General features: G+C 36.6%; 1 protein-coding gene across 3 annotated transcripts in view; it reads left to right on the forward strand.

Moving 5' to 3' along the window:
• BRAF (B-Raf proto-oncogene, serine/threonine kinase) overlaps nucleotides 1–26,806 on the forward strand; it is a 150,718-nt gene that overhangs the window by 76,121 nt on the left and 47,791 nt on the right. For all 3 annotated transcript variants that reach the window (XR_013339405.1, XM_077781067.1, XM_077781068.1), the window contains exons 4-12: nucleotides 833–936; nucleotides 1,728–1,830; nucleotides 6,684–6,832; nucleotides 7,771–7,890; nucleotides 12,532–12,691; nucleotides 20,035–20,071; nucleotides 23,916–24,052; nucleotides 24,294–24,411; nucleotides 26,282–26,366. Coding sequence is in view for 2 of the 3 variants with exons in the window: in XM_077781067.1 (XP_077637193.1) it covers nucleotides 833–936; nucleotides 1,728–1,830; nucleotides 6,684–6,832; nucleotides 7,771–7,890; nucleotides 12,532–12,691; nucleotides 20,035–20,071; nucleotides 23,916–24,052; nucleotides 24,294–24,411; nucleotides 26,282–26,366 (1,013 nt within the window). In the remaining variant the exon portion in view is untranslated. The remainder of the gene's footprint in view (nucleotides 1–832; nucleotides 937–1,727; nucleotides 1,831–6,683; nucleotides 6,833–7,770; nucleotides 7,891–12,531; nucleotides 12,692–20,034; nucleotides 20,072–23,915; nucleotides 24,053–24,293; nucleotides 24,412–26,281; nucleotides 26,367–26,806) is intronic.

A 26,806-nucleotide genomic window follows, 5' to 3' on the forward strand; every position in this document is an offset into this window, starting at 1 on the left:
AAAAATGAATCAATATAAAAAAAGTATTTAAAAAAAAAAGATGAGCTCTTGCTATTTGCAACCACATGGATGGATCTAGAGGGTATTATGCCAAGTGAAATAAATCAGACTGAGAAAGACATATACCATATGATTTTACTTGCATGTGGAATCTACAAAATAAAACAAATGAATAACCAAACACAAAGCATAATCAGACCTAGAACTAGAAAGAACAAACTGATGGCTGCCAGAGGGCCAGAGAATAGAGGGATAGGGAAGATGGGTGAAGGGAAGTGGGGGAGATACAGTTAATGGGATTAATAAGTCATGGGGGAAAAAATAAGTCATGGTGATGAAAGGCATAAAGAATATTGTCCATAATACTACTATAATATTGTATGGTGACAGTACCTACATCTACCTTGTGAGCACAGCATGATGTATAGAGAAGTTGAAACACTGTTGTACCCTTGAAACTGATGTGATGTGTGTCAGCTATATTCAAATTTTAAAAAATGACTTTGCTTTAAATGTTGACTTGTTATTTCTTAGTTGTGGGTATATAGGAATCTGTTCTACTTGTCTATTCTCTTTTTATATGTACAAAATATTTCATAATTTTAATAAAAAGCAAAATCAATTTTGCTTTAAGTTGATGAATAGTAGATACTTGGGTCATAATTTTACTTTAATATTAAGTTAGCTCTATAAACAATATTGTATCTGACATAGTAATCCATATGACATTTTAAAGGTATTATAAGGATAAAGTATTGAGCTGTTTTGAAATGATACAAAAAATAGAGAATTTATTCCTTTTACCTCATATCATATATTTATGATACCATAGGTACCCGCAAGATGTGGAGTTACAGTCCGGGACAGTCTAAAGAAAGCTCTGATGATGAGAGGTCTAATCCCAGAGTGCTGTGCTGTTTACAGAATTCAGGATGGGTATGGTTTGTATGTGATGTGAAATTTTGTTTTACAAAGGCAAAAAAAACCTCAGACATTGAACTCTGGGGTTTTCTGTAGCATCTTTACCCAAATCTAGGGTGTTAAAATTTAAGTTTACAAAAAAAATTAAGTTAGCTTAAAAAAACTTGCCGGCCTTTTGAGGAGTTAATACTAGATAATTTTGTGTGGTGGTAGTATTTTGTTATTCTGATCAAATGACTTCATTTGATGTTTGAGAATCTTAAAATTTTTGAACTGTTTAGGGTGTGACTTAATTATTTGAATAATGGACTCTTCCCCGTGTCCCTATTTTTAATATAAACTCATAGTTTCACAAAAGGCTTATCAAAATTAACATTTCATATTAAATTATTTTTCTTTCAGAAAAGTGTCTAAAATTGTGCCAAAACCCCCCAGATTTTGAACCCTGTTAAAAAAAATACCCTTTTTGGGGCATGGTGTCCCCTGAGGGGCTGTTTTTTTTTTTTTTTTGGAGGGGGAACCCTAGGAACAATCAATTTTCTGCTGTTGTAGGTCTTTTCTGGAGCTGACTTGAAGAAAAGAGTACATCTCTTTACCCTGCTGTTTGTCCAAGAGTGATACATTTATTTGGGGTAAACTTAAAAATTAATTTATTGCCATTTAAATTTCTAACGATGGAAGATCAGGGAGCCAAACCTCCCTCACCATTACTAGCCCCTCAATAACCAATTTTCATATCTTCAGCATGAGGTATGTGAAGATTTTTAGGTATGCTAACCAAGAAAGGCTGTGTCTACACTTTTCAGAGAGAAGAAACCAATTGGCTGGGACACTGATATTTCCTGGCTCACCGGAGAGGAATTGCATGTAGAAGTGTTGGAAAATGTTCCACTTACAACTCACAACTTTGTATGTACTTGTGCATTTTTTCTAAATGTCAAAAACATTCAGGCTCTTGTGCATGAATTTTTACTTAAGGAATATGCAATATGCATGAGTAATTTAGGGATTGATATTTTACCTGTGTTAAAATCAGTTATTTAAAAACCTTGTATTTAAACTAGAATTTTATTTTAATCATATACTTTCTTTTTAATTTGAAAGAGCAATAGATATCTTTCATTACAAGGGACTAAAAAGAAGGGGCATCTGGGTAGCTGAGTAAGTTAAGCATCCACTTCTTGATTTAGGCTCCATCATGCTGTCACAGTTATGGGGTGGAGCCTGCTTAAGATGCACTCTCTCCCTCTCCTTCTGCCCATCCCCTGCGTGCATGCACTTTCTCTCTCAAAAAAAATTTTTTTTGAAGAACTAGAAAGAAAATTTGAATGGCACAAAAATATATCAAGTAAAAAAATGAAAATACCTACTAGGGTAAACATTTGTTAGTGATTTTGTAGTCTTCTAAACTCTTTCTGTGTATAAAAATGTGTGCTTATGCATGTGAGCCCAAAGTCTTTTCCTTTCTCTTTTTTTCTTCCCTCCCCTCCCTTCCACTCCCCTCCCTTTCCCTTCCCTTTTCTTCCTTAAGCTAAAGATGGAGTCATATTCTGTATGATGTACTTCACCTTAAAAAAAAAAAATTCAGCAGTGCATCATAGATCTCTTTCCACATCAGTACACCTAGCTTTATGTTTATAGTGATTGCATAATAGTCCATATTTAACCATCCTGTATTAATAGACATATAAGGTACTTATAAATCAATTTTGTACAGACCTAAACAGAATTTTTGCATACAGCTTGATACACTTGTATAAATGTTTCTGAATGATGAGTTAATGGAAGTGGAGTAGCTCTCCTTGAGGACTTCTCACTTCATCTGGGGTTTGCATTTGCTGGAATCTAGCCTAAAGCTAAGTCTCACCAGCATGAGACCTGGAATATGAGGAATCTGCACCTTAGAGATGAGGATATAGTGCCCAGAGTTTGAGAGCTTACCCTCTAAAGGATAGGCAGAAGCCAGGAGTAGAATGATCTATAAGGCAGAAATGTACTTCTTTCTATTATATATGGAATTTTGACAATAGTTTGTCTTTTCTAGATGGAAATAGTTATTGCTAACCTCTGGGCATCAAGTGCTTTGCCATGTGCTTTGGTGATCAGTTACAGCTGGACTCCTAAAGCAGATGAATGATGAGCTGATTTCTTTGGGGTTTGTGCTTTCAGGGCTTCATTAGTGGCAAATACTTTGTGCTTCAATAAATAAGACATCTTTTTTTATGTTTATTTATTTTTTAATTTTTTTATGTTTGCTTAGTCTTGAGTGAGAGGGAGAGCATGAGCAGGGGTGGGACAGAGAGAAAGGGAGAGAGGGAGACACAGAATGTGAAGCAGGCTCTAGGCTCTGAGCTGTCAGCACAGAGCTTGACATGGAGCTCAAACTCAGAAACTGTGAGAACGTGACCTAAGCCAAAGTCAGACACTTAAGTGACTGAGCCACCCAGGTGCCCCAAATGTTTATTTTTGAGAGAGAGACAGAGAGTGAGTGGAGAATGGGGCAAAGAGAGAGGGGGACACAGAATCTGAAGCAGGCTCCAGGCTCGGAGCCCACCCTAGGCTGATGAATGTTGTCAGTCAGATTTACTATGTACCAAGTAGTTTTGTAATGATGACCTAGCAAGTTCATTACTATTGATTTTTTTTTAATTTGTCGAATTTAGGGTGGATACATATGAAGATAATTTTAAGTTTTCAGAATCCCAAAACAGTATAGCTTAGTACTCTTTTTCTTAATTATTCTTCTTAGCTAGAAATTAGTTAAGTGGAGGTGAAAGATCTAATGTTAGATCTAATGCCTCAGGAAGGTCCTTGCCACAAGAGAATAATGAAAACAAACTGCAGCCTGGTTCCAGAGTATTGAAATCTTCACAACACAGTTGGAGACTTGCCAGTAAATATTTATTGAGAATCCCCATTTGCCAACACTGTTTCTGATCTGGGGCTATAACCATGAATGAGAAAAACCATATCCTCACCTTAGACTAGAGAGACAGATAATTCGATAAGAACATTTGATAAACACTGTTAATCACTGTGTATGTATAAAGTACAGTAGATGCACAGAGTGGAGACTCCTACCTTGGCCTTGGAGCATCAGGAAAGGTTCCCAAAGGAAGAATATCTAAGCTAAGGCCCAATGAATGAGGAAGAATACTTCCAACAGAAGGAACAGTGAGAAAGCATGGTGCTCATCAGCCCTGAAGGAAGCTCAGGGGATGGTATAAAATTGGAGAGGGGGTTGTTACAGTGCTGGGAGAGTTTGGGCTAGAGTAAGAAGAGTCTAGCTCGTCGGAGTCTTTGTAAGGCACGTTAAAGATTTGGACGTCTCTCCAAAATCACTGGAAATTGAATGATTGTGAACAGGGGAGACCTGGGATTGAATTTGTGTTTTAGAATAGTTGTTCTGAGTACCGTGTATAGGCAGAGGAAAAGCCTGTGTTTTGCTTAAGAAAGGGAAATAATTCCTCTCTTCGCTTCTCTGTGCTGGGTTTTGCTGGCTACTCAAGGAAAGCTGCTTATGTCTCCCGATTCTTCAGAATCTGTTATAACAGCAATTCCTTTGGTATTTGCCTGAATCCCAGGAGTCCCTTGGAATGACAGGGTGGAGGTGGCAGGAAAGGTAGAAAAATAGGAAAATCTGCCTTCCTCTGCCCACTTGTATTGACAGAAGTACACTCCTGTATTCAAGTGTATGTCACAGTTTATACCCCTACACACCCACGTTTGCTTTTGCTCATTTCCATTCCTCTCTGCTTCCCTTCTTCCTCCTCTCCTGCCTTGTGGGTTTTTTTCCACCTATATGTACACAAACAGCCTGATACACATAGGTTTCAAGTAGAAGTCAGTAACGGGAAGAAAGACTGCAAGTGAGTAGATTAATGAAAAAAAGAAATATATGGGGTGCCTGGGTGGCTCAGTTGGTTAAGCGTCCAACTTCGGCTCAGGTCATGATCTCACAGTTCGTGGATTCAAGCCCTGCGTTGGGCTCTGTGCTGACAGCCAGCTCAGAGCCTGGAGCCTGTTTCAGATTCTGTGTCACCCTCTCTTTCTGACCCTCCCCTGCTTACACTCACTCTCTCTCTCTCTCTTTCTCAGAAATATATAAAATATTTAAAAAAAAGAAAAGAAAAAAGAAATTAGGGCTTCATGAAACAGATTATCAGACGAGTGAGAAATGGTTAGCAAAGAGGATCAGGTGACTATAAAACGATTCCTGTGAACCTGATTGGAAATTTTCTGTGCTCTACTTTCTGAGATTCTGCAAGAAATACAAAAAATCCTTGTGTTGGCGAGTAATGGCCACATAAATGTTAAAGAGTTTCTAATTCCTTGTATATCCAGAGACAGATGGAAAAGTAAGAAAGCTAAAAACAAGTAGTTGCCTTTTATATTCTCTAGGAAGTGATACATAGACCTTTTTAGGTGAAGAAAGCAAGAGCCACTTTTGAAATTACCTGCATGTTCTCAAAAAGCTGGAATGCGTCATGTGCCAATATACCATTTTCTTGATGAGAGCTTATTTTTAAATAACTTTTTATCCTGTTAAATTCATGTTTATTGAAAAGAGTTTCGTAAACTGTGGGTATTGAAATCAACTTACTGGTTCATGAAAGGCATTTGCATGTAATAGAAAGTTCTGATGTACATTTTATATGTTCAATGTATATACTGTTAACATGAATATAGGTACGTCCTGGATCATGGTGTAAAGTATACTTCCTACTGTTGTTTGTGATTAAAACTGTCTGAGACAGAACTGAACTGAGAATATATAGGAAAGACAAAGGACAAAATAGTCACCCATGCTTTCACCACTCTGAAGTAGCCTTTGTTAACATTTTGATATTTATGTTTCTTATATTTTCTGCTTATTCTATACATAAAACAAATAGTCTAAAAATAATTTCTGGCTTCAGTAGTTATCACGCAGTTCTTTTTATGTGACCCATGTTGTAGATCAGTTGCCTTCTGAGGTGAATTCTTAAGTTTCCCACGGAGGAATGTTCACAGTGCATTTAGGTGTTCTAATCCTCTGATAATTTGTTAAAAGTGGTTCCTATTGTCTTTTAGATGGTTTTCCTATCCCTTATCCTAGTCTGTTTCTGTTTTAAAGCTCTTTGGGTGATTTTTTGCCTTTTACTAAGTAATAACTTCAAGCCAGAGTTCCTTGCTTTCTCAACCTCAGCTGTCATTTACTGATCACTGATTTTATAGAGAATTAGCTCATTTGTAGTGTTCCAACCATCTTTCTTCTCTCCTTCAATGTGAATTTTAGGGTTTTTTGTTGGTTTCTTTGTTTTGTAGACAGGTTTCTCTGTCAGATATCTTTATAACTTTAAGTAATATACCGTTGTTTCTTGTTCTGTCAGCAGGAACAAGCGTTGCTTAACTCCTTTGGTTGTATAGTTGTTCAAGTGTGCCTCACCATTCCTTTCACCTCCCTCCCCCCACACCCCTGTTCCCTACTTGTCGTCTCTACTTTTACTTTCATGGAGTCAAGTTGAAAATAGTTTTCAGTCTTTTATATTCACTTTCCATCTTCTTGACTCTGAGTTTTTTAATTGGATATTGAGTGGGACATAAATACATATAGTCCATCTATGGTCTTGAACCCCCAGTCTTCATTTTAGTATCTTCGTGTGTAAGGCAGTTCTCATGATATGAACAGATTAAAGATTTGTTATTTTAAGCAAATAAGTTGATTTCTAAAAAGATTCTTGAAAGTTTTTACAATGCTCTCTGATGTTTTTACTTTGCAGGTACGGAAAACTTTTTTCACATTAGCATTTTGTGACTTTTGTCGAAAGCTGCTTTTCCAAGGTTTTCGCTGTCAAACGTGTGGTTATAAATTTCACCAGCGCTGTAGTACAGAGGTTCCACTGATGTGTGTTAATTATGACCAACTTGAGTAAGTAGTTTTTTTAAAAAAGTCTCTTTTCTGTCTACCGTTTTACATTTAACTTTTCTTAATGTGAAACTAGAGTATCTTAGAGTCTGGGAATTTTCTGTCCAGTAGAATTATGGGGGAACTAAGAAAGGGTGGCTACAGAATACTATATAGTATAGCCAGTACTGCTCCCCCAAATTGTAGTTCTGATTCAGCTATACATTTCATTTATGCATTATATTCTCTCCTAATGAATAAAGTTCCCTTGCCCATAGACATCACTGATAGATGGTTTTTGGGAGGAGAGTAGGTGTGATTTCAATTAAGTTAACTATATTTTTGGATCAAAGATCAGGGGCTCTGATCCTGTCACTATTTTGTAAATTACGTGTTTTCTCTCTCTCTTTTCTCTCTCTTTCAACCTCCCCTGCCCAGTTTATTTGAAAGTAATATATAAAATCTTTGTACCCAGTGTATATTTCTAAAACTTCTATTTGCTTTATGCTAGAGTTTCTCTAATAGATCAGACTGAGTCTCCGTAATCTTTTTCAATGTTGTTGTGCTGATCCTACCGTTAAGGTCTGATTACTTTTTTGATCACTTGAGCACAGAGAATTCAACTCTGTACTTTAAAGTACATTTGATGTAATATAACCTAACAGTAGATGCATTTTCTTCTAATTCCTTAACCATAAAGCATGTTTTTTCCCCTCTAATATATAGAAATTTGCTAGATAGAATTAGTTCTAGATTATAAGTTTGCCTTTTAAAGTACAATATAATTTTTTTAAATAAGCCATTAGGCAAAAATATGACTAATTAAATTTAACAGTCATTTGTGAAAATGGAATTTGATCTCAAATATTTCTGTTCACTCTATAATGTATTCTGATGTGTGAAGCTTCTGGGTTTTGCACAAGTTAGGTTTGTTTTGTTTTGTTTTTGTTTTTGCCTCACAGTTTGCTGTTTGTCTCCAAGTTCTTTGAACACCACCCAATACCACAGGAGGAGGCCTCCATAGCAGAGACCGCCCTTACATCTGGGTCATCCCCTTCTGCCCCCCCCTCCGACTCTACTGGGTATGATTTGACTCCTGCTGTTCAATGACAATGCTATTTGAGCTGGTTTCTTTGGATCTTTTGGTTAATTATAAGGCTTTCCAACACTTGGACTGTTAAATTAAGGATTTTTCTCCAGGTAAATTATCTTACCACATCAGGGAAATATGTACATGCATTCAGTACAGACGCATGGGGTTAAAACTGACGTGGACTGTTTCAGGACCAGCCTTGAAAAAAAAAATCAAGCTACAGATCATTTAGAGCCCCTGCCATTTGCTCATCACTTTACTAGGTAATATCAAATATAGAAGTCTGTGATTTCCATTTAGAAAAGTAGCATTAAACCAATGAGACAATGGCAGACAATTTAAAAATAGTCTGCAACTTATGACATAATATTTTAAATGATGTGAGAAGGACATAAATGTTATCATGTTTACTGCAGAAGGGAAGAATAGTGAGTATATAGTCAAGAACATTTAATGAAGAAATGGGATATGAATTCAAGAGTCTGGATGAGCCCAGGGAATAAAAAGCATGATGAGGGGTGGTAGGGTGGTAGGGAGAAATAGCACAAACCAAGGGGATGGGATGGTAGATTTGAGAGATAGTGAATAGAGGCTAATCTAAGTTGAGAAGTAACATGTGTAAAACCAGATAGTGAAGAGTGTTGAAATTCAGACTAGAATTTAGGCTTAAAACTTAACACAAGAAGGGGGAAAAGTAAAGGTTTTTGAGGAGAGAACTAGCCTGGTCAAAATGATTTTAAGGAAAGAATCTCTACATAGCAGTGATAGGTAGATTGACAGAAATGTCTAGGGTGAAGAAGGCCAACTCACATGCTGTTCATAGTGAAGACAGTGAGTGGCAGTAAAGACTTGAACCGGTCTGGTGGCAAGGTGGAGAAGGGCTAGATATGCACACAGTGTAAAGAAAAAAATTAATAGTATTATTAGGTGTGGAGGATAAATGAGAAAACTGACTTTGAAGAGGATACCAAGGCATCATATATTCAAGGTTCATGGTAGGAAAAAAAGAGAAAAAAGATGATGAGTTTAATAGATATTAGTATTTTGGAGAATTTGTTACATTGGTTAGCATACTCTACCTGATGGATTTGAGGCAGAATAAATTATGCTGTATTTGGAAGCATATGGTTAAAAAAAAAAAAAAGTCCCCACATGGCATTCTCTTCTATAACACTCCAGAGATAATTAGTTAAGATCAGAAATTTGAACCCTACTTCCTTCCTCTCTTCACAAGGTAAGGCTATCTTTCTACCTAGAGAGAGAAAAAAAATAAGTGGATAATCCCAAGAGACCTGTAATTTTACAAAGCCAATCTTTCTAGAGGTCTCATAGGCTAGAAAATTTAGTAAAGATTTGTATTAAGGACTGTATATTTTTTATTTACTTTGGAATGCTAGAAAATGCGGCCACTTATTTATTTACTCAGTCAGTCAGTCGGGCTGTAGCAGTCCCCTGCTCTAGCACAGTCATGTTATTCCTGCTGTCTCTATCATTAGTTTTACGCACCTGTGTCTTCCTTAGGAGATCTAAGTGTTATTGTTTGTTTTGATTTTTAATTAATCTGCTGGTGATGGCATTTGCTCCTGACAGGTTCTATAGACCATGATGCCTTTCCAGTGGCAGGTCCTAGTTCTGTGAGCAGAGTTACAGGAACACCTTAATGAAACTAACTTGGCTTCCCTGAAGGTTCATAATGATAGTGATCCAGGACAGGTGCCTTCCCGTGGAGGGGTGCTGTTTTAAAATTGAGAAACCATTTGCTATGCCATGAGTATTTTATTTATAACTAAATTGAAGTACATTCTAATCTTGAGCAAATGATAAAAAAGATGTCCAAACTTTTGTTTTCCTGATTCTCTTAAGTCATGAGTGTCTGTATGTGCCTGTGAGAAGATAGAAACCAATACAGAATAGGTTCTGTATTGCTATTCCTTTGCATTTTGTTAATAGTCTTGGTAATAATTCTAGTGTTCACAAAGCACGTAGAATAATGGACATAACCAAGACATTGGAGAAGTGATACATTGCCCAGTTTTGAATTAAAAGTTAGAAGTACATCCTTTTCTGTTTTTTAAAAATGCTATGGAATGTGTGAATGTATAAAAAGTCAGCATTTTAAAATTTACATATTGCTGGGGTACCTGGGTGGCTCAGTTGGTTAAGTGACCAACTCTTGGATTCAGCTCAGGTCATGATCTCACAATTTGTGGGTTCTAGCCCCACATCAGGCTCTGCACTGACAGTGTGGGGTCTGCTTCAGATTCTCTGTCTCTTCCTCTCTCCCCACCCCCCTTGCTCGTACTCTGTTTCTCTCAAAATAAATAAATAAGTAAGCTTATAAGTAAATAAAATATACATATTGCTGAACAGAAGGAGTCACCTTGCTTCAAAACTTTGAAAACTTTTAATATATTTTTTTTAATGTTTGTTTATTTTTGAGAGGGGTTGGGGGAGGCAGAGAGAGAAGGAGACATAGGATATGAAATAGGCTCTGGGCTGACAGCAGAGAGCCTGATACTGGATTCAAACTCAGGAACTGTGAGATTATGACCTGAGCTGAAGTCAGTCACTAAACCAACTGAGCCATCCAAGTGCCCCAAAACTTTCAATATTTTTTTCTTTTTTAATGTTTATTTATTTTTGAGAGAGAGACTGAGTATGAGCGGGGGAGGAGCAGAGGGTGAGGGAGGCACAGAATCTGAAGCAGGCTCCAGGCTCTGAGCCGTCAGCACAAAGCCTAATGCAGGGCTCAGACCCATGAATTGCAAGATCATGACCTGAGCCAAAGGTGAACACTTAACCAACTGAGCTACTCAGGCTTTAATTTCTTTAATGTTAAAGAATATTAAAATATTAAGAATATTTTTCTAATATTCTTAAAATATTCTTAATATTTTAATAAATTATTCTTAATATTTTAATATTCTTTAAAAAACAAACTTTGTTTTTTAATGTTTGTTTATTTTTGAGAGAGAGAGAGAGAGAGACAGTGTGAGAGGGAAAGGGCAGAGAGAGAGGGAGACAGAATCCAAAGCAGGCTCCAGACTCCAAGCTGTCAGCACAGAGCCCAGTGCAGGCCTTGAACTCAGAAACCATGAGATCATGACCTGAGCCAAAGTCGGACACTCAACCGGCTGAGCCACCTAGGCTTTTAATATTCTAGATTGAAAATGAGATCTAAACTAAGTGGTAATTTGCTGAAGAGTGTTAGAGGTAAATTTTTCTTAATTTTTAACCTGGAACTGCTTTAAAGAGATCTGCAGCAAGATAGTTGGAAGTGTCATCAGGAGAAAGCCCGTTTGCTGGCAGCCAGCATACTTGACCGGGTATGAATTGCCTTGGTCCAGGTAAAGACATCCCAGTGTGGAAACTCCATGTTTTGAGTCCCCAGAAATGATGAGAGTTATAGATACACTGGTTTACAGTAACGAGAATTAGAAAAGACTGAATCGAAATTCCAGGTAACTCATTTCCATGAGAAATATAGCTGTTGTTTAGACCAAAGTTCTTGTGTTGGGTGAACCAACGCGCATTCCACTTTTGGGAGATATTTGTGAAAAACCACGTTATAATCCAAAGATTGCTTTTGTTATAATCCAAAGATTGCATGGGATTCGCACATGGCTCAGGGGCGCCTGGGTGGCTCAGTTGGTTCATCACCCAGCTCTTGATTTTGGCCCAGGTCATGGTCTCATAGTTCATAAGATCAAGCCCCATGCCGGGCTCTGCCTGACAGAGTGGAGACTGCTAGGTATTCTCTCTCTCTCTGCCCCTTTTCCGTTTGTGCTTTCTTTCTCATTCTCAAAATAAACTGGAGCGCCTGGGTGGCTCAGTCTGTTAAGCATCCAACTTTGGCTCAGGTCATGATCTCACGGTTCGTGGGTTCCAGCCCCGCGTCGGGCTCTGTGCTGACAGCTAGCTCAGAGCCTGGAGCCTGTTTCAGATTCTGTATCTTCCTCTCTCTCACGCTCCCCTGCTCACTCTGTCTCTCTCTTTCTCTCTCTGAAATAAATAAAACATCTTTTAAAAAGTTAAAATGTAAGAGATTGACACTATAAGGATCATTTTTTGGGTTTGCAAATGGTCTTTTGCTATTCAAGATTTTAATTCAACTCTGTGTAAAGCAACAGGTACATCTTTGAGGTCTTGAAATCCACAGGTGTATTTTCAAAATATAATTTTCCAATACTTTCCACAAAAATTCCATTTTAGTAACTTCAGCTATTAAGAAATGGCAAAGGTAGAAAAAAATAGCAGATATTATTCAGTCAGTGTCTAGTATCTAATATCTACAGATTTTTGTGTAACTTTAAAGAGTTTCTTTAGCTGATTAACCACAGGTAATTTCTAGCCATTTGTAGGTTACCCTGGAGTTCTTGGGTAGGAATCATTGTTCTTATCATTGATAGTCCCTGGAGGGTCTGCTTCAGCAAAAGTAGCTTTTCAGTATTAATTATGGGCATATATTAGTTTTTTAAACACCGTTACTGCGGGTTTTTAATGTAGCAGTTTTATTGGATTTTTATTAGAGAATATAAAAACAAGGGAATCTTTAGAGCACCCATCTTTTATGTTTTTATCTCTGTAAAGTTGCTCTAAATCTTATCTTTCAATGACTTGATTTTTCCAGGCCCCAAATTCTCACCAGTCCGTCTCCTTCAAAATCCATTCCAATTCCACAGCCTTTCCGACCAGCAGATGAAGATCATCGAAATCAATTTGGACAACGAGACCGGTCCTCATCAGCTCCAAATGTGCATATAAATACAATAGAACCTGTCAATATTGATGTAAGTATCCAGCATTGTTAGAACTAAAAAATTCAATTATATTTCTTTTTCTGCTACATTTATAGTCAAGATCAGAAATAAGTGCCATCTTTCATGTGTCACAGTTATTAAGTGATAGACTTCGTGAATTAGTGATCAGAAAAGCCTTGTCATCTTCTCTGATGGCATTAACTACCTAACTGATGCCCAATTATGGAGTTGTTTGGATTTTTTTTCCTTAGGACATTGTTTCTGCAAAAGTCTTAACTTTATTTATTTAACAGATAATCCCTTGGCCATTTTTTCTATTTAGATCAATTTGAAATCTTTATCTAAATTTCTAAAAGTACAATTGAGTTAAACAACCCTTTAGGACTAATCATTTATGTATGAGACATGCAAAGCTACTTTTTACCTTCCTTACTTTTTTTTTAAATGTTTAGTTTTGAGAGAGTGTGTGTGATGGGGGAGGGGCAGAGAAAGAGAGACACAGGCTCTAAGTTGACTCCATGCTGTCAGCACAGAGCTCAGTGTGGGATGTGGGACTTGAACTCACTAACTTTGAGATCATGACCTGAGCAGATATCAGATGCTTCACTGACTGAGCCATCCAGGCACCCCTACCTTCCTTACTTTTTTGACTATACCATTATAATCCCACCTCTCTACACATCTTGAATTTTTGCATATTCTTTTATGTAAAGTTGCTCATTAAGGTGTTTTTTTTTTTTAATTTTTTAACATTTATTTTTGAGAGAGAGTCAGAGCATGAGCAGGAAAAGGCGCAGAGAGAGAGGGAGACAGAATAGGAAGCCAGCCCCAGGCTCTGATCTGTCAGCACAGAGCCTGACAGCAGGGCTTGTACTCACAAACCTCGAGGTCGGATGTTTAACTGACTGAGCCACCCAGGTGCCCTGTTTCTCATTAAGGTTTAATCATTCATTTAAAAAAATATATATCTTCTCTTGTTTCATCATCATATATTGTAATCTCACCCCTTCAATTATTTTAGCCACCTTCTGGTTGGTCACTCTTGATGTTTTACTTTTCCAGTTTATCTGGCACACTGGAACTTAACTATGTGTGTTCGTGCTGCTACTTCAGTTAGATCTTTTTGGCAGCAGAAACCATTCCTAATATTAGTTTCCTTGATCTTGTCTTAGAATTATATACCTAATTTGTCATCAAAAAATACTTGTTTTGTTAAAAGGGTAGAAGATGAAACAGGAAGACTGGGGATCAACAAGATTTTCTCAAAGGACCAGATAGTAAATATTTTAGGCTTGTGGGTCATATGATTTCTGATGACAGCTGTTGAACTTTGTCATTGTAGCATGAAAGCAGAGATAATACCTTATACACAAATGAGTGAGGCTTTATTCTCATAAAACTTTATTTACAAAAGAATCCAGTAATTGAGTTACAGAAGAGAGGATCTGCTCTTGCCACCTGCACTGTGGTGGGCTGGGGGCTCCTGATCTTGGAATTAGGTGTCACTTCTCCCAGCATTTGTGCTTTCAGATGAAGAGTGTAGCTTATCCTTACTCTCTGTGATAAGCAGCAAAACAGAAAATCCACCAAGTTTGTTTGCCTTGGAAACTAATTCTATTTAAAAAGGAAATTAAAACTCTTTCCTTACATAAACAGGGTACTAGAGTTAGTGAGGTGGCTGTGTGTGTGTTAGACGATAGGAGTTATTCTCATCATACAGGCATTCGTTATATGAGTCTTCATAGTTACATAAAGTTGAGTAGAGAAGCAAAAATTTTCCTAACAGGAAAATATTCACTTACTAACAGACTACTTTAATATTAGTCCCCACTCAGACATCCTTCCCCATCTAATTCCAGTTTGCATTCCAACCCCCATACATCATTATCCAACATTTCAATGAAAATATAATGCAAATTGATTGCAAATCTGGCAAAAAAAAAAAAAAAAAGGTTTAAGGATTTTATAAAGATAGTGAAAAATGACTTTGAGACCTACTGAAATTACAAAAAGCCATTGAAAAATAAGGATACAGTAGATTTAAATTAGTCCAGTTAACAATAGAAGAGAAAAGATCCATAGAGATGACAATATAATAGGTTCTTCAAATGAAAATGATTTAAATATCAAAGGATTGATAGAGGCCCTTCAGGGAATTGATGAAGCCCTCTAAAATTTTTATAAAAATGATTATGCTTGTTATATAAAAGATGAATATGAAATCGAGGATTTTAGTTGGTGCTATAACTTTCATATTATGAACAACAAAAAACTTGATTCCTGTGTTCTAAGAATGAGTATATTGAAATTATAACTTAAAAGTTATTAAATATAAAAGAAAATCTTTATTATAAATTTTAATCTCATTTTTCAAGATAAGCTTCCAAATTACAGACTTTCTTCCCACTTTTTACTATGAGATTTTTTTCTCTATTTTTGTTGGATTTATTTTAAGTGGTCTTTGCTTAATATCTATTTTTCTCAATTAATAAGGTCTAGCTAAGCCTGAATACAAAGGAAGAAAATAGTAAAAGAGGGAAATATGGGAATAATGAGATTGTGAAATAAGCAGTCAAATCTTATTTCTAAATTAGATCTATTTTCATTATGTTCAAAATTGTAGCCATCTTGGGACACCTGGGTGGCTCAGTCCAGTTAAGCTTTTGACTCTTGATTTCAGATCAATCGGTTATGATTTCACGGTTTGTGAGTTTGAGCCCCTGTGTTGGGCTCTCTCCTGTCAGCGTGGAGCCTGCTTGGGATTCCTTCTCCCTCCCTCCCTCTCTCTCTCTGTCCCTACGCTATCTCAAAATAAATAAATAAACTTTGTTTTTATATTGTAGCCATTTTTACTTTCAGTACTAACATCATTTTACACTGTTTCCCTCTAGACTTTTCCTCTTAGTGTTACTGTTCTGTTCTCTGAGACTTGAATATTTGGGGTATCATCTTTATGTCTTGCCTTTTCTTCCTTCCCTTTAACCAAATATTCGTGAAGATACCACCTTTTTCTTTTGGTAATGCATCTCAAATTTCTTCTCTTTACTACCACCCTCTGGGCCCATATTTCTTCATTTGAATTACTTATTAATCTCCTAAATGGATTTCCTGCCATTGGTTTCTCTCTATCCATTTCCATTCTTTATGTTAGTGTCAGAATAAAACCTCTGTCATCATCTGTTTCCTTGTTCCAAAACTTTCATTGACTTCCATTGATTAGAAGATAATATATAAATGCTTCAGCGTTTTCATTCAATTACAGTCATTTCATTCAGATCTAATCACTATTTATTATTTATCCTAGTAAATAAGTTTTTTTAAGCTCATTTTTGACATATTTGGCAATGCTGACTCTGGGATAGGCACTGTCAGAATTGGGAATTAAAGATGAATTAGCACATGGTCTAATGGATGAATCAGACATATAAATAGATGCAAAAATATATAGTGGTAGTTTATAGAAAAGGGTGATAATTCTATATACAACAAAGTAGAGTTTATCACCCTATTTAATAGAGAAAGGACAACATTGAAGCCACATTGTAAAAGATGAATACGTAGGCGTTTATTAAGTTCAGTAGGTGGGGGTTTTAAGAAGAAAGGGCATTTGTTAAGGAAATAGTACATGCAAAACTATGGAAGTTACCTTTACCTGGGGTATAATTAATAATGGACATTGTAGGAGTTTCCGGTTTAGGAGAAGGGTAGGGATTACTAGAAGACAAAACTAGGTGGGTAGAGTCCATACTGAAAGGCATTGTCAGGTCTTAAGGTTTCTGTAGTAGCTGGTAGTAGGGAAACTGAAAAACTTTTGAGTGGGAGAGAAAGTGCTCAGCTCTATATTTTAGAAGAATCTTTTGAATTCGTGAGAGATTTGGAAGGCAAGACTGTTAGGAATGGTATCAAAAATGGCTACTGTTAATAAATGCCTACTATACGCCAAGTACTATATACTACGTGTTTTACATAAATTTTCTTAAGTTTATTTATTTTGAGAGAAACAGAGATAGCATGAGTCGGGGAGGGGCAGAGAGAGAGAGAGAGACAGAGAGTCCCAAGCTGGCTCTACACTGTCAGTGCAGGGCCCGATTCGAGGCTCAAACTCATGGAACCCAAGATCATGACCTGAAACAAAGAATTGGGTGCTTAACCAACTAAGCCACGCAGGCTCCCCTACATACATTTTCTTAGTGTGTCCTCATAAACACTCTTGGGTTAAGTGCTATTTTTATCCTTGTTTTACTGTTGAGAAAATTTGATTTGGGGAGGTTAAGAAACTTACCCAAGATCACGTTGCTGATAAATGACTGAAATGGGGTAAAACCTGGTCTTTCCTATTTATGTTTAACCACTGTTGTGTACAGTAGTAGAAAGTGGTGAAAGAGATGAGATGTAGAAGATAATGCCCACACTTCTCTGGCTTGGGTAAATAGATGGTGTTCATTCCATTCTTTAGGATAGGAAATACCAAAGGAAGAAGCACAGGCTTGTAGAAATGAAAATGGTAACTTTTATTTTGGACATACTGACATTAAGCTGTCTGAGGAGCTTTACTGGTTTAGAAGTCTAGTGGCAGTTGAATATAAGGAATGCGAGTAGAGATAGAGATTTTGGAATAATTAGCATATTTCTAATTGGAATAATTAGCATATTTCTCAGTAGTAAATGATACTACTCAAAGAGTACATACATGTAAATTGAAACGAAGGTAGAATGTGCAATCCCACTGCATATTATTAACATTTTGAGGTCCAGGCAGAGACTGTCATTTTCTGTCTCTTTTATAGGCTCCTCTTCCTAAGTCTAACTTCACATAGATAAGAGAGAGTATTGTTGCTCCAAAGGGCAGAAAGGGAATTCAAGAATGCTGACATAGTTGATGTTAGTTGCCATTGAGACTCACATGTGATAAGGACTGAAAATGACCATTGGACAATTTAAATGTCATTTTGACTTCACTGAGAGCTGTTTTAGAGGGCCAGTGGAAGAGAGCAAGGCTGGCAAAGATGTGGGGTTAATTGTCCGTTTTTTGTTTTTTAATTTTTAAAAATTTATTTCTGAGAGAGAGAGGGAGAGCGTGAGCAGGAGAGGATCAGAGAGAAGGAGATACAGAATCTGAAGCAGGCGCCAGCCTCTGAGCTAGCTGTCAGCACAGAGCCTGAAGCAGGGCTTGAACCCACGAACTAGGAGATCATGACCTGAGCTGAAGTCGGACGCTTAACCAACTGAGCCACCCAGGCGCCCCTAAGTGTCCATTTTGAGAAGATTGGCTCTCAAGGAATAATGAAGGAGCCATAGATTAAAACAGGGTTGAAGGACAGTTGTTTTTAATGTGAGATTCTTCAGCATATTTGTAACTTGTGGGGAAGAAGCAAGTGAAGAGAGAGGTTGAAAACACCAAGAGAAGGAATAATTGATATAGTCAAGTTCCTGAACATGGAAATGATATTCCTCAGAGGCTCTGAGGAATTAGAGATGGACATAGCTCGCTCTGCAGCTCTTTACAGGCTGTTTGACGTTGGGCAAATGCCTTAACCTTGAAGCTAGCAGTGTCTACCACTTTTATGTTTATTATGCCTTGCACATAGTAAGAATTCAGAGATTGTAGCTAACATTACTGTGGAAATATTTGTTAATATAGGGACAGGCTTCTGTTTCCTCTGTCAGGCTAAAGAGATAAAAGTAACAAAAGGAACTAAATGAGATGAGGGAGAGTTTGAAATAGCCAGTATTGGAATACTAGAAGATCCTCTTTAACCTAGAGCAAATGAAAAGATTGTCAAGGAGCGTTAAGAACAGATTGAGAAATAGAAGTTTATGGTGTTATTAGCAGTAAGAATGGAGAAAGCCAGGGGTGGCTGATCCTAGTTGTAGGGAGTCACAGGGTTGGTGCAGCAAAAAGGAATGGGATGTGGCACTTCTGCCTTTGTCTTGTGGTTCTTTCTGTCTAGAACTTTGCCTGTGGGACATCTGGGTGGTTCAGATCTTGATCTCAGGGTCATGAGTTCAAGCTCCGTGTTGTGCTCCAAGCTGGGCGTGAAGCCTATTTTAAAAAAATGTAAACGGTCCTCTGCTTCTTTCCCCGCTACATTCCTATCTAGGCCAATTCGTAGCTCTTCTCTTGAAATGCTTCACCAGTGCTCAAGTCTTACAATTCTTTATCCTCTGAACTCACGTAACGCTAAGAATCTTTTCACCCATACTATTTATTTGGCAATTAACTAAGCACCTTTGGTGCCTCTTTTATTGTTTTCTTAAGCTATTTCTCTTATTTCATTTCCATGTTTGTACGTCTTTCTTCCACTTAGATTACAAGTTCTCAAGAACACAGAAAGTTAGGGAGACCACAAGGATTTTATATTTATTGGTAGCCATGCACCCCCTAACACCTAGCACCTTGTTGGCAGATGTATGAGTATTTGTTGGCTATTCGTAGAAGACATCAAAGGTTTTATATAAAACATTGGACATGATAGAAATGCATCTGTAAAAAATCTACTCTAGACTATAAACAAAAAGTTGCCTGTTTGCAAAGTGTCTTTGAGCCTGTTTAGAGACATTTGGGGCCATTCAATCCCTCCTATTTAAACTGGGCAAACATACTAAGTTCTACCTATCAATGTCCAAAGTGCCTCCCATTGCCAGTAGACTTTTCCCTTTCCACCCCTCAATATAGTCTGTTGTGAAAAGATATGTTTTATTAATAAACAAAAACTTTAACAAAACCCTTGTTAGAGCAATTTTTATTTTTTCCCTTCTAGTGTTTCCTTATGCAGCTGTATTTTGATTGTAATCAATGTACATTTAATTTTTTTATTATATTGTAAACATGTTTCACAATATAAGCTTCATACTTATTTCAGTAGCTACAGAATACTTACGAAACTGAAGTACCATAACTTACTTAACTAAAATGTCATATGTCTATAATAGGGAAATAATTATTTCTGATCTTTTAGTATGATGGATAATGCTACACTGAACATCTTTATGCATATTATTTTTTTCTTCTGAATTACTTCCTTAGGAAAAATTCCCAGAAGTGGAATTACAAGATCAAAGGGTATGAACATTTTATGGCTGTTAATATGTGCCAGTAGAATTAAGAGCTGATGCAGCCATTGGTTTTGAAAGACCTGAAATGGATTTCAGCATTTGATCAGGACTAATAATCCCTTTGATATAGAGTTATGTTGGCAAGTGCTTCAAAATGTTTATCTTATAATGTTCAGTAATTTCATATTCATTTATGAAGTAATTGACAGGTATTATGTTAAATTAACCTTTCTGTTAATGGTTAGTGGAAAGTTCAGTGTTGTTATTACCTTCTTACCATATGCTTTGAATAAATATCCATTACTGTTTATTTGTAGGACTTGATTAGAGACCAGGGGTTTCGTAGTGATGGAGGTAAGTAGTGATTTCAGTTTAAAAAACAATCGGGGAAAATGCAATTGCTTTGCTGCTTGTCTCCTTTATATTTGCTTCTTTCATGAAACACAGACACAGAGAAAAATGTGTAGGCAAACCCCCAAAATGTTTTTTGGTTTTCTTTATTATTTATCATTTATCTCTAATAAAAATTTAACTGACTTATAAGATGAGTAGATAAAAAGAGAGGACACAAAAGGGAGTCTTTACATGCAATCTACAATTTTAAAATGTTGTTATCCTCAAAAAGAGATCATCAGTATTTTACCCACCTTACTGATTCCTAACCATCTCCAAAACTAGAGATGCTAAATTCCCCTTGGGAGCCTTCAGCTATTACCGCTAATACTTAGTAATTAAGCTTAGGATCAGTTAACACTTGATTTTCCTAAATCATTCTTGGGAAGAATCCCTTACATTGTCTGTCACAGCTTCTCAGTTTGTTAGACATTGTCAGCCTCTTCAGCTTTCTAGAAGGGTTTGGAATGTACATTATATGAAATGGACCCTTATAGAAAGCCTGTTGTCTTCTTATTAGTCCAGTAAATAAAATAAGTAAATGAGAATTGAATGGAGATTTCTTCATCAGATGTTCACTCTAGCACTCTGAAAAGTGGAGACATAAGAAAACATTGCTTACTTTTTAAGTAAGATTTTACCTCTATACAATGTTTTCCAAGAAAGGATAGTTGAAACTATCTTGAAGATTTCTTCCAGGTGGTCCTCTGTGCTTACTTTTTCAGCTGTTTTCTCTCTAATAAAGAGGACCTGTAACACCTGTTTATCTTGTTGAGCGTCCGTCTCCTCACTGTGACCTGCTTTATCTTCAAAATATCTAAACCCAGACTTTTAAAGATACTTTATATTGAATAAATATTGTATAAACCATCTTTTGTTAAGTTTCTCTATACCTGTGAACCTGCCACAATGAAAACCCTGCATTGTATTCTGGACTTAGTATTCATTATAGCATGTAGTTTAAAAAGCTGTGGTTGCTTTCCATTTGTTTTTCCATGAATCCACCAATTAATGTTGCTGCCGGTTTGACTTTCATATGTCTTAATAACTGTGGCTTCTGACAGTTTTGCCCGGTACATCCAGCATTTAAATGTTGCCATCATGTTAGCATCACAAAGTTAAAATAATCATAAAAACTACCTGCTTAGTTCCAAGAATCAAATGACATTTCTTTTCCTTTTTACGAGTCACTTTATAAAAAGTCATTGGGATTTTATGAAAACAGCATATATTTTAGACATCCAGGTTATTTTTGTGAAGCAGGCTTCAACTCATTTATTCCCACGACTTCTTTCATTTCTTCTGTGTGTCTGTCTTCCTGTGTTTGCCTGCCCCTCTCTTTCTCTTCTAACAGCCCCTTTGAGCCAGCTGATGCGTGGTCTTCGGAAATACCAATCCCGGACTCCCAGTCCCCTCCTACATTCTGTCCCCAGTGAAATAGTGTTTGATTTTGAGCCTGGCCCAGTGTTCAGAGGTAGTTGGGCTCTTCTTTCTTGTTTTCACCCAAAGCAAATTCAATATAAACTATAAATACTGTTTGTGCCTCACTCTCACAGTGTGTGTTTGTAAGTGTGAGAGTTTTTAGTACTAAATTTCTGCTTGGCCTGGCTGGAATGCTCTGAATGTGCTTCTCACACATCTCACTACCACAAGCTTTTTGTATGCTGTCTGTCATAAATGTTTAAAAGCAAGAAAATTCTAAGCTGAGATGTCCATCTTGTTTTTTATTCTGTTACTTACTTTTTGGTCTTGATAACTTCTTAAACTCAATGGGTGGCAATAAATAATGTATTGGGGGGTGTCCCTCAATCTGAGTTATTTTTATTTTAATCCATTTAGGTAATAGCCTTCATGACTATTAATATATGTGATCGTTTTTGTGGTTTTTAATAAAGTGAAAATGGACACCCTAATTAGATTTTGCTAACTTTTGGCTTTAGTTTTCTATAATAGCAGTGTTCTTTTTTAAATGTAGGACATGTACATTTTATATCAAAGGTAGGAAGCCTTAAAAAAAGGTTTTTAATATATTTGGGGTACTTTTAGCATACTTCAGAAAATTTGAGGTTTGCTACCTCTGTCCTCTAAGCCCTCACTTACACCCTAATACAAGGGGAGCACTATAGTGGTATGTCACTACTATTTCATAGTTAAAAACTGATTTCTTAAAGATTTAAGTCAAAATTCAAACAGGTCGTTTTAAAAAATTCTACTTAATGGCTTTTGCTAATGTCTGTTACTTACTCTAAAAGTAGTGGTGGTGGTTCAGATTGTTGCTGTCTCAGCCCAGCTGTTTCTCATGACATCCATAGGCTGAGCTAGAACTCCTACAGCACCGAGTAGAGTCATTGAAATAAATAATATGGTACATGATTGAGTAGATCAGAATTATGAGGCCTGAGCAAGCAGTTAAAGCTTTATGATGTTGATAATTACCAGTGGAAGGTAGAAAATGGGTTATGCTCTAGTTACAGGCATCCCAGACCCCATTTCCTTTTAGAAAATTGCATATTAGATCAGGTACATTCTGCATGATGACATATGTGGTATTGATAGAATTCTATACAGTTTGAACATTTAAATGTAGACATTGCTCTTCTCCCTGCCACCAAATAGTAATCTTTTAAAAGAAAAAATTCTTTGGAGGTCTTTTTGTTCCATATCTGCAAATATTACTGGACATCTCAGCTCTACTTAGCTATATTCAGCTCTTACTAGAAGTCATTGCCCTGAACCCCTCTAAACCAGCTAAATGATTCTAGGATTTGCATTCAGTCGGCGTTTGGAAAAGTATGCAACCCTGCCTACCGAGTCTTTCAGTGTATCCACTGGACTCACTTGACTCCTAGAATATTTCCATTTGTAGCAGCTTTGCCAAGAGGCCATAGCTTGGCACTTACTTTTCTCTCACTTTATACCTGTAGAGATTTTTCAGAAAGTCATGAGAAACCTGCTTGGCTTTGTCCATGTTCACTTTGTTAGGCAGGTAACAAGTCATCTCTGCGTGGTAGACTAGGAGTCCAGGAACCACTGAACTGAGCAATATTTCTAACTCTTAGATAGTACAGGATTTTTAAGGTTTTAGTGACTAATATAGAGCCAGATATTTTTAACATTACGGACATTATTATATGTTTCCGTTTGGGAGTTTCCATCTGAATTTATATTGATTGGCTGTTGAGGTAACATAAAATAGTTCCACGTTTATTTTTTATATAAGCTTTTAAATTGATGTTACTTTTTTAAATCAAAGAAACAAAAACTTGGGAGTATTGTTTTAGTATTGATCTCTTATTTTAGAAAGATTATTTTTCTTCCAGACTCTACACCAATAAGCAAAGCATCTGAAATCAGGTGTTTTGTTTATTTTTTTTTAATGTTTTATTTATTTCTGAGAGAGAGAGCGCATGAACTGGGGAGGGTCAGAGAGAGGGGGAAGTACAGAATCTGTAGCAGGCTCCAGACTCTGAGCTAGCTGTCAGCACAGAGCCCGACGCAGGGCTCCAACCCACGAACCATGAGATCATGACCTGAGCCGAAGTCGGATACTTAGCCGACTGAGCCACCCAGGCACCCCTGAAATCAGATGTTTTAAAAGTCAGTAAATTGGTCAGAAAACTAAGATAAATTACAGTGCCAATCACCAAATGAGGCCCTTTTTTGTCCTATCATTTCCAAAAGATGTGTCTTTAAACCTCCATTGCATTTTGAAAAGAAGTGTAAATCTCTCCCCACCCTCTGCCCTCAGTAAATTAACATACTCGATCTTCCTTTAATAGATACATTTTTCATTTCACCAATTTAGGATCAACCACAGGCTTGTCTGCCACCCCCCCTGCCTCATTGCCGGGCTCGCTCACTAATGTGAAAGCATTACAGAAATCTCCAGGGCCTCAGCGGGAAAGGAAATCATCTTCATCTTCAGAAGATAGGAATCGAATGGTGAGAGTATATGATATTTTCTGTCCTCTGAGCTCTTTTGTTTTACAAGTCTAGCTAAATATAATGTTGCCTTTTAGATAATATGATACATAGTGATGTATGATAATGTCAGTATGTGACAGAATTCCCTGATGAAGTAACTTAGAGCTGATAGTGTTTTGCTTGAAGCATTCCCACACTGATTTTTGCTCTCTTCCTTTTTTGTTTGCTTTGGCTTGACTTTTGCACTATTTATATGAAGAAAACACTTGGCAGAAGGGATTCAAGTGATGATTGGGAGATTCCTGACGGCCAGATCACAGTGGGACAGAGAATTGGATCTGGGTCATTTGGGACAGTATACAAGGGAAAATGGCATGGTACGTATGTAATACAGTGACATACAAGTTCTAGTAGGATACGTCTCACAGCTGTGATTTTAAAAAAAGGGAGTATGTACTGTTTGAATCACTAAGCTGTTTTGATCAGATTCAAGAGTCCTCCAAAGAAAGGGTTAACAAACATTATGGGAAATGTAATAATTTTTAAAGATGACAATTCCCAGGGCAAGCTATGCCACAAGATTTTTTTTTTTCTTTAGAAGTCTTTTTGCTCATAAGTTTATTTGTATTATAGACTGCAGACCACAGGTAAACATTAAAAGTGTACTTACCAACGGAAGACATAGCCAGGGAGCATATAAAAATGTTTAGCCTCACTAGTTCACAAAGAATTACAGATTCAGAAACTAGAAATCATTATTTGCCTCTCAAGCAGACAGATTGTTGTTGTTGTTGTTTTAATTGACCATGTTTAGAGAGCTGTGATTGTAACACTGCTGGCAGGAGAGTAAATTGCTACAGATTATCCAGGGGACAGTTTGTCAATATGTATGTTGAGCCAACAATTCCATTTGTAGAACTGCAACTCATTGGACAGAAACAAACAGATGTGTGTGCACGTGTATTCATTAGAGACTTAATATTAATGAGAAAGTGGAAAAAAGTTACATGTTCATTAGCAGAAGACTAGATAAATTGATAACCTTCGTACATGATTATACAGACATGAAATAGTATCGTAGATCTATATTGACACAGGAAAGTGTGGTGTATTAAATTTTACAAAGCAGCATGTATAATATCCTGTACTATGGTACTGCCTAGAAATATATATATAACATAAACTTTTAAAATGACCATCAGCATTTTAGTATATATCTTTTTAGGTAATTTTTTTCATATACATAAATATTCACACTGCATACATATAAAAGACAAGGTTATATATCAGTATGTTAACAATGATCATTTCTGAGTGACAGAAGATTTTACTTTTTTTCTTTATGTTTTCAAAATGTTTTCCACTTTGAGCAGTGTATTACCTTGATAATCAGGAAGAATCAATAATTATATCAAAGAACAATAAACCTGCAAAAAAAGTGCAAGATTCTTCTGTATTAATGTGTGTACTTGTAGGTCATTCATTCTCTATATAGTATTCATTGTGTGACTCTAACATGATTTCTTTTTCAATCTCTACTATGTGATGAACATTTGAATGGTGTCCACTTTGAGGCTCTTACGAATGCTGCTGCTGTGAATATTCTTAGTACATGTTGTTTAGAGAACATATGTTCCATTTTTGCTGGGTGTATACCTAGGAAAGAATTGTGGGACCACTAGATATACATACATTCAGTTTTAGTAGATGCTGCCGAAAGTGTTTCAAGTTCTTGCACCATTTTACACACCCACTGGCCATGTGTAAAAGTTCTACCTGTTTCACATAAAATTATTTCATCTTCCTGAGCAAAAGCAGGTGATCCATGGATTTGAAAACCATGTTAACTACTCTGATAAAGAAGTTCTACAGTTTTCTGTTCCAGCCAACTTTCACTGGGCCTGTCATCGATAGTTTGAACTTTCAGTTAATAAAAGCATTTGGTTTAATATTGTTAATTAATCAGGAGAATACCATGAGTACTTATTTGGTTAAACTACATTTCCAGGGGAAATACAACATTGGCTATTTTCAAGGGTTGGTATTTTGAAATACTAGTGTAGGAGTTTCATTGTTCGTTTAGTTTTTATCCTTAGAAAACTAATACATTTTAGGAACTTAAGATCTCATTTATTTGCAGTTTAATAATGGTATGGATTTAAGGCCATGGTAATTAGTGAAAATGCCCAGGAGGTTATTTATTTTTTTTTTTTAAGTTTAAAAAATTGGAATGACAATTTTTTTTAGGTGATGTGGCAGTGAAAATGTTGAATGTGACAGCACCCACACCTCAGCAGTTACAGGCCTTCAAAAATGAAGTAGGAGTACTCAGGTGAGCCTGTGTGATTTACTGTTTTCCAAAGGAGTTATCTTTATCTTCTGTTTTCCAGTGATAGCCACTGTTGGCTTTACAAGTTTACAAAAGATGAATAAGACAAAGTTTGAGTATATTATGTCTTTAACCATATCCTTTAAGTGGTGTACAATATTATATGGTATAACTGATGGAAAAATTGATCCTAGGGTGAATTAATGGAAATACAATATTCTGATCATGAAAAAATCCTATTTCCACTTATGGAAATAATACTCTCAAAATTCTGAACTTAGAACACATTTAAAGATTGTGTCAAGCCCTGGAACTTGAGGAACATTAACTAGAGTATATCCAGGCAAGGCCAACTTGGATGAGGAGGATTCTGAAACTGTAACAAGGGGAAAACAGTCAGTAGAACTGAGGATATTTGAGTCCACAGAAGGCTAATAGGTTCA

The sequence above is a fragment of the Crocuta crocuta genome, unplaced genomic scaffold (genome assembly GCF_008692635.1).
Source record: "Crocuta crocuta isolate KB4526 unplaced genomic scaffold, BGI_CrCroc_1.0 scaffold228, whole genome shotgun sequence".
Taxonomy (NCBI): Eukaryota; Metazoa; Chordata; class Mammalia; order Carnivora; family Hyaenidae; genus Crocuta; species Crocuta crocuta.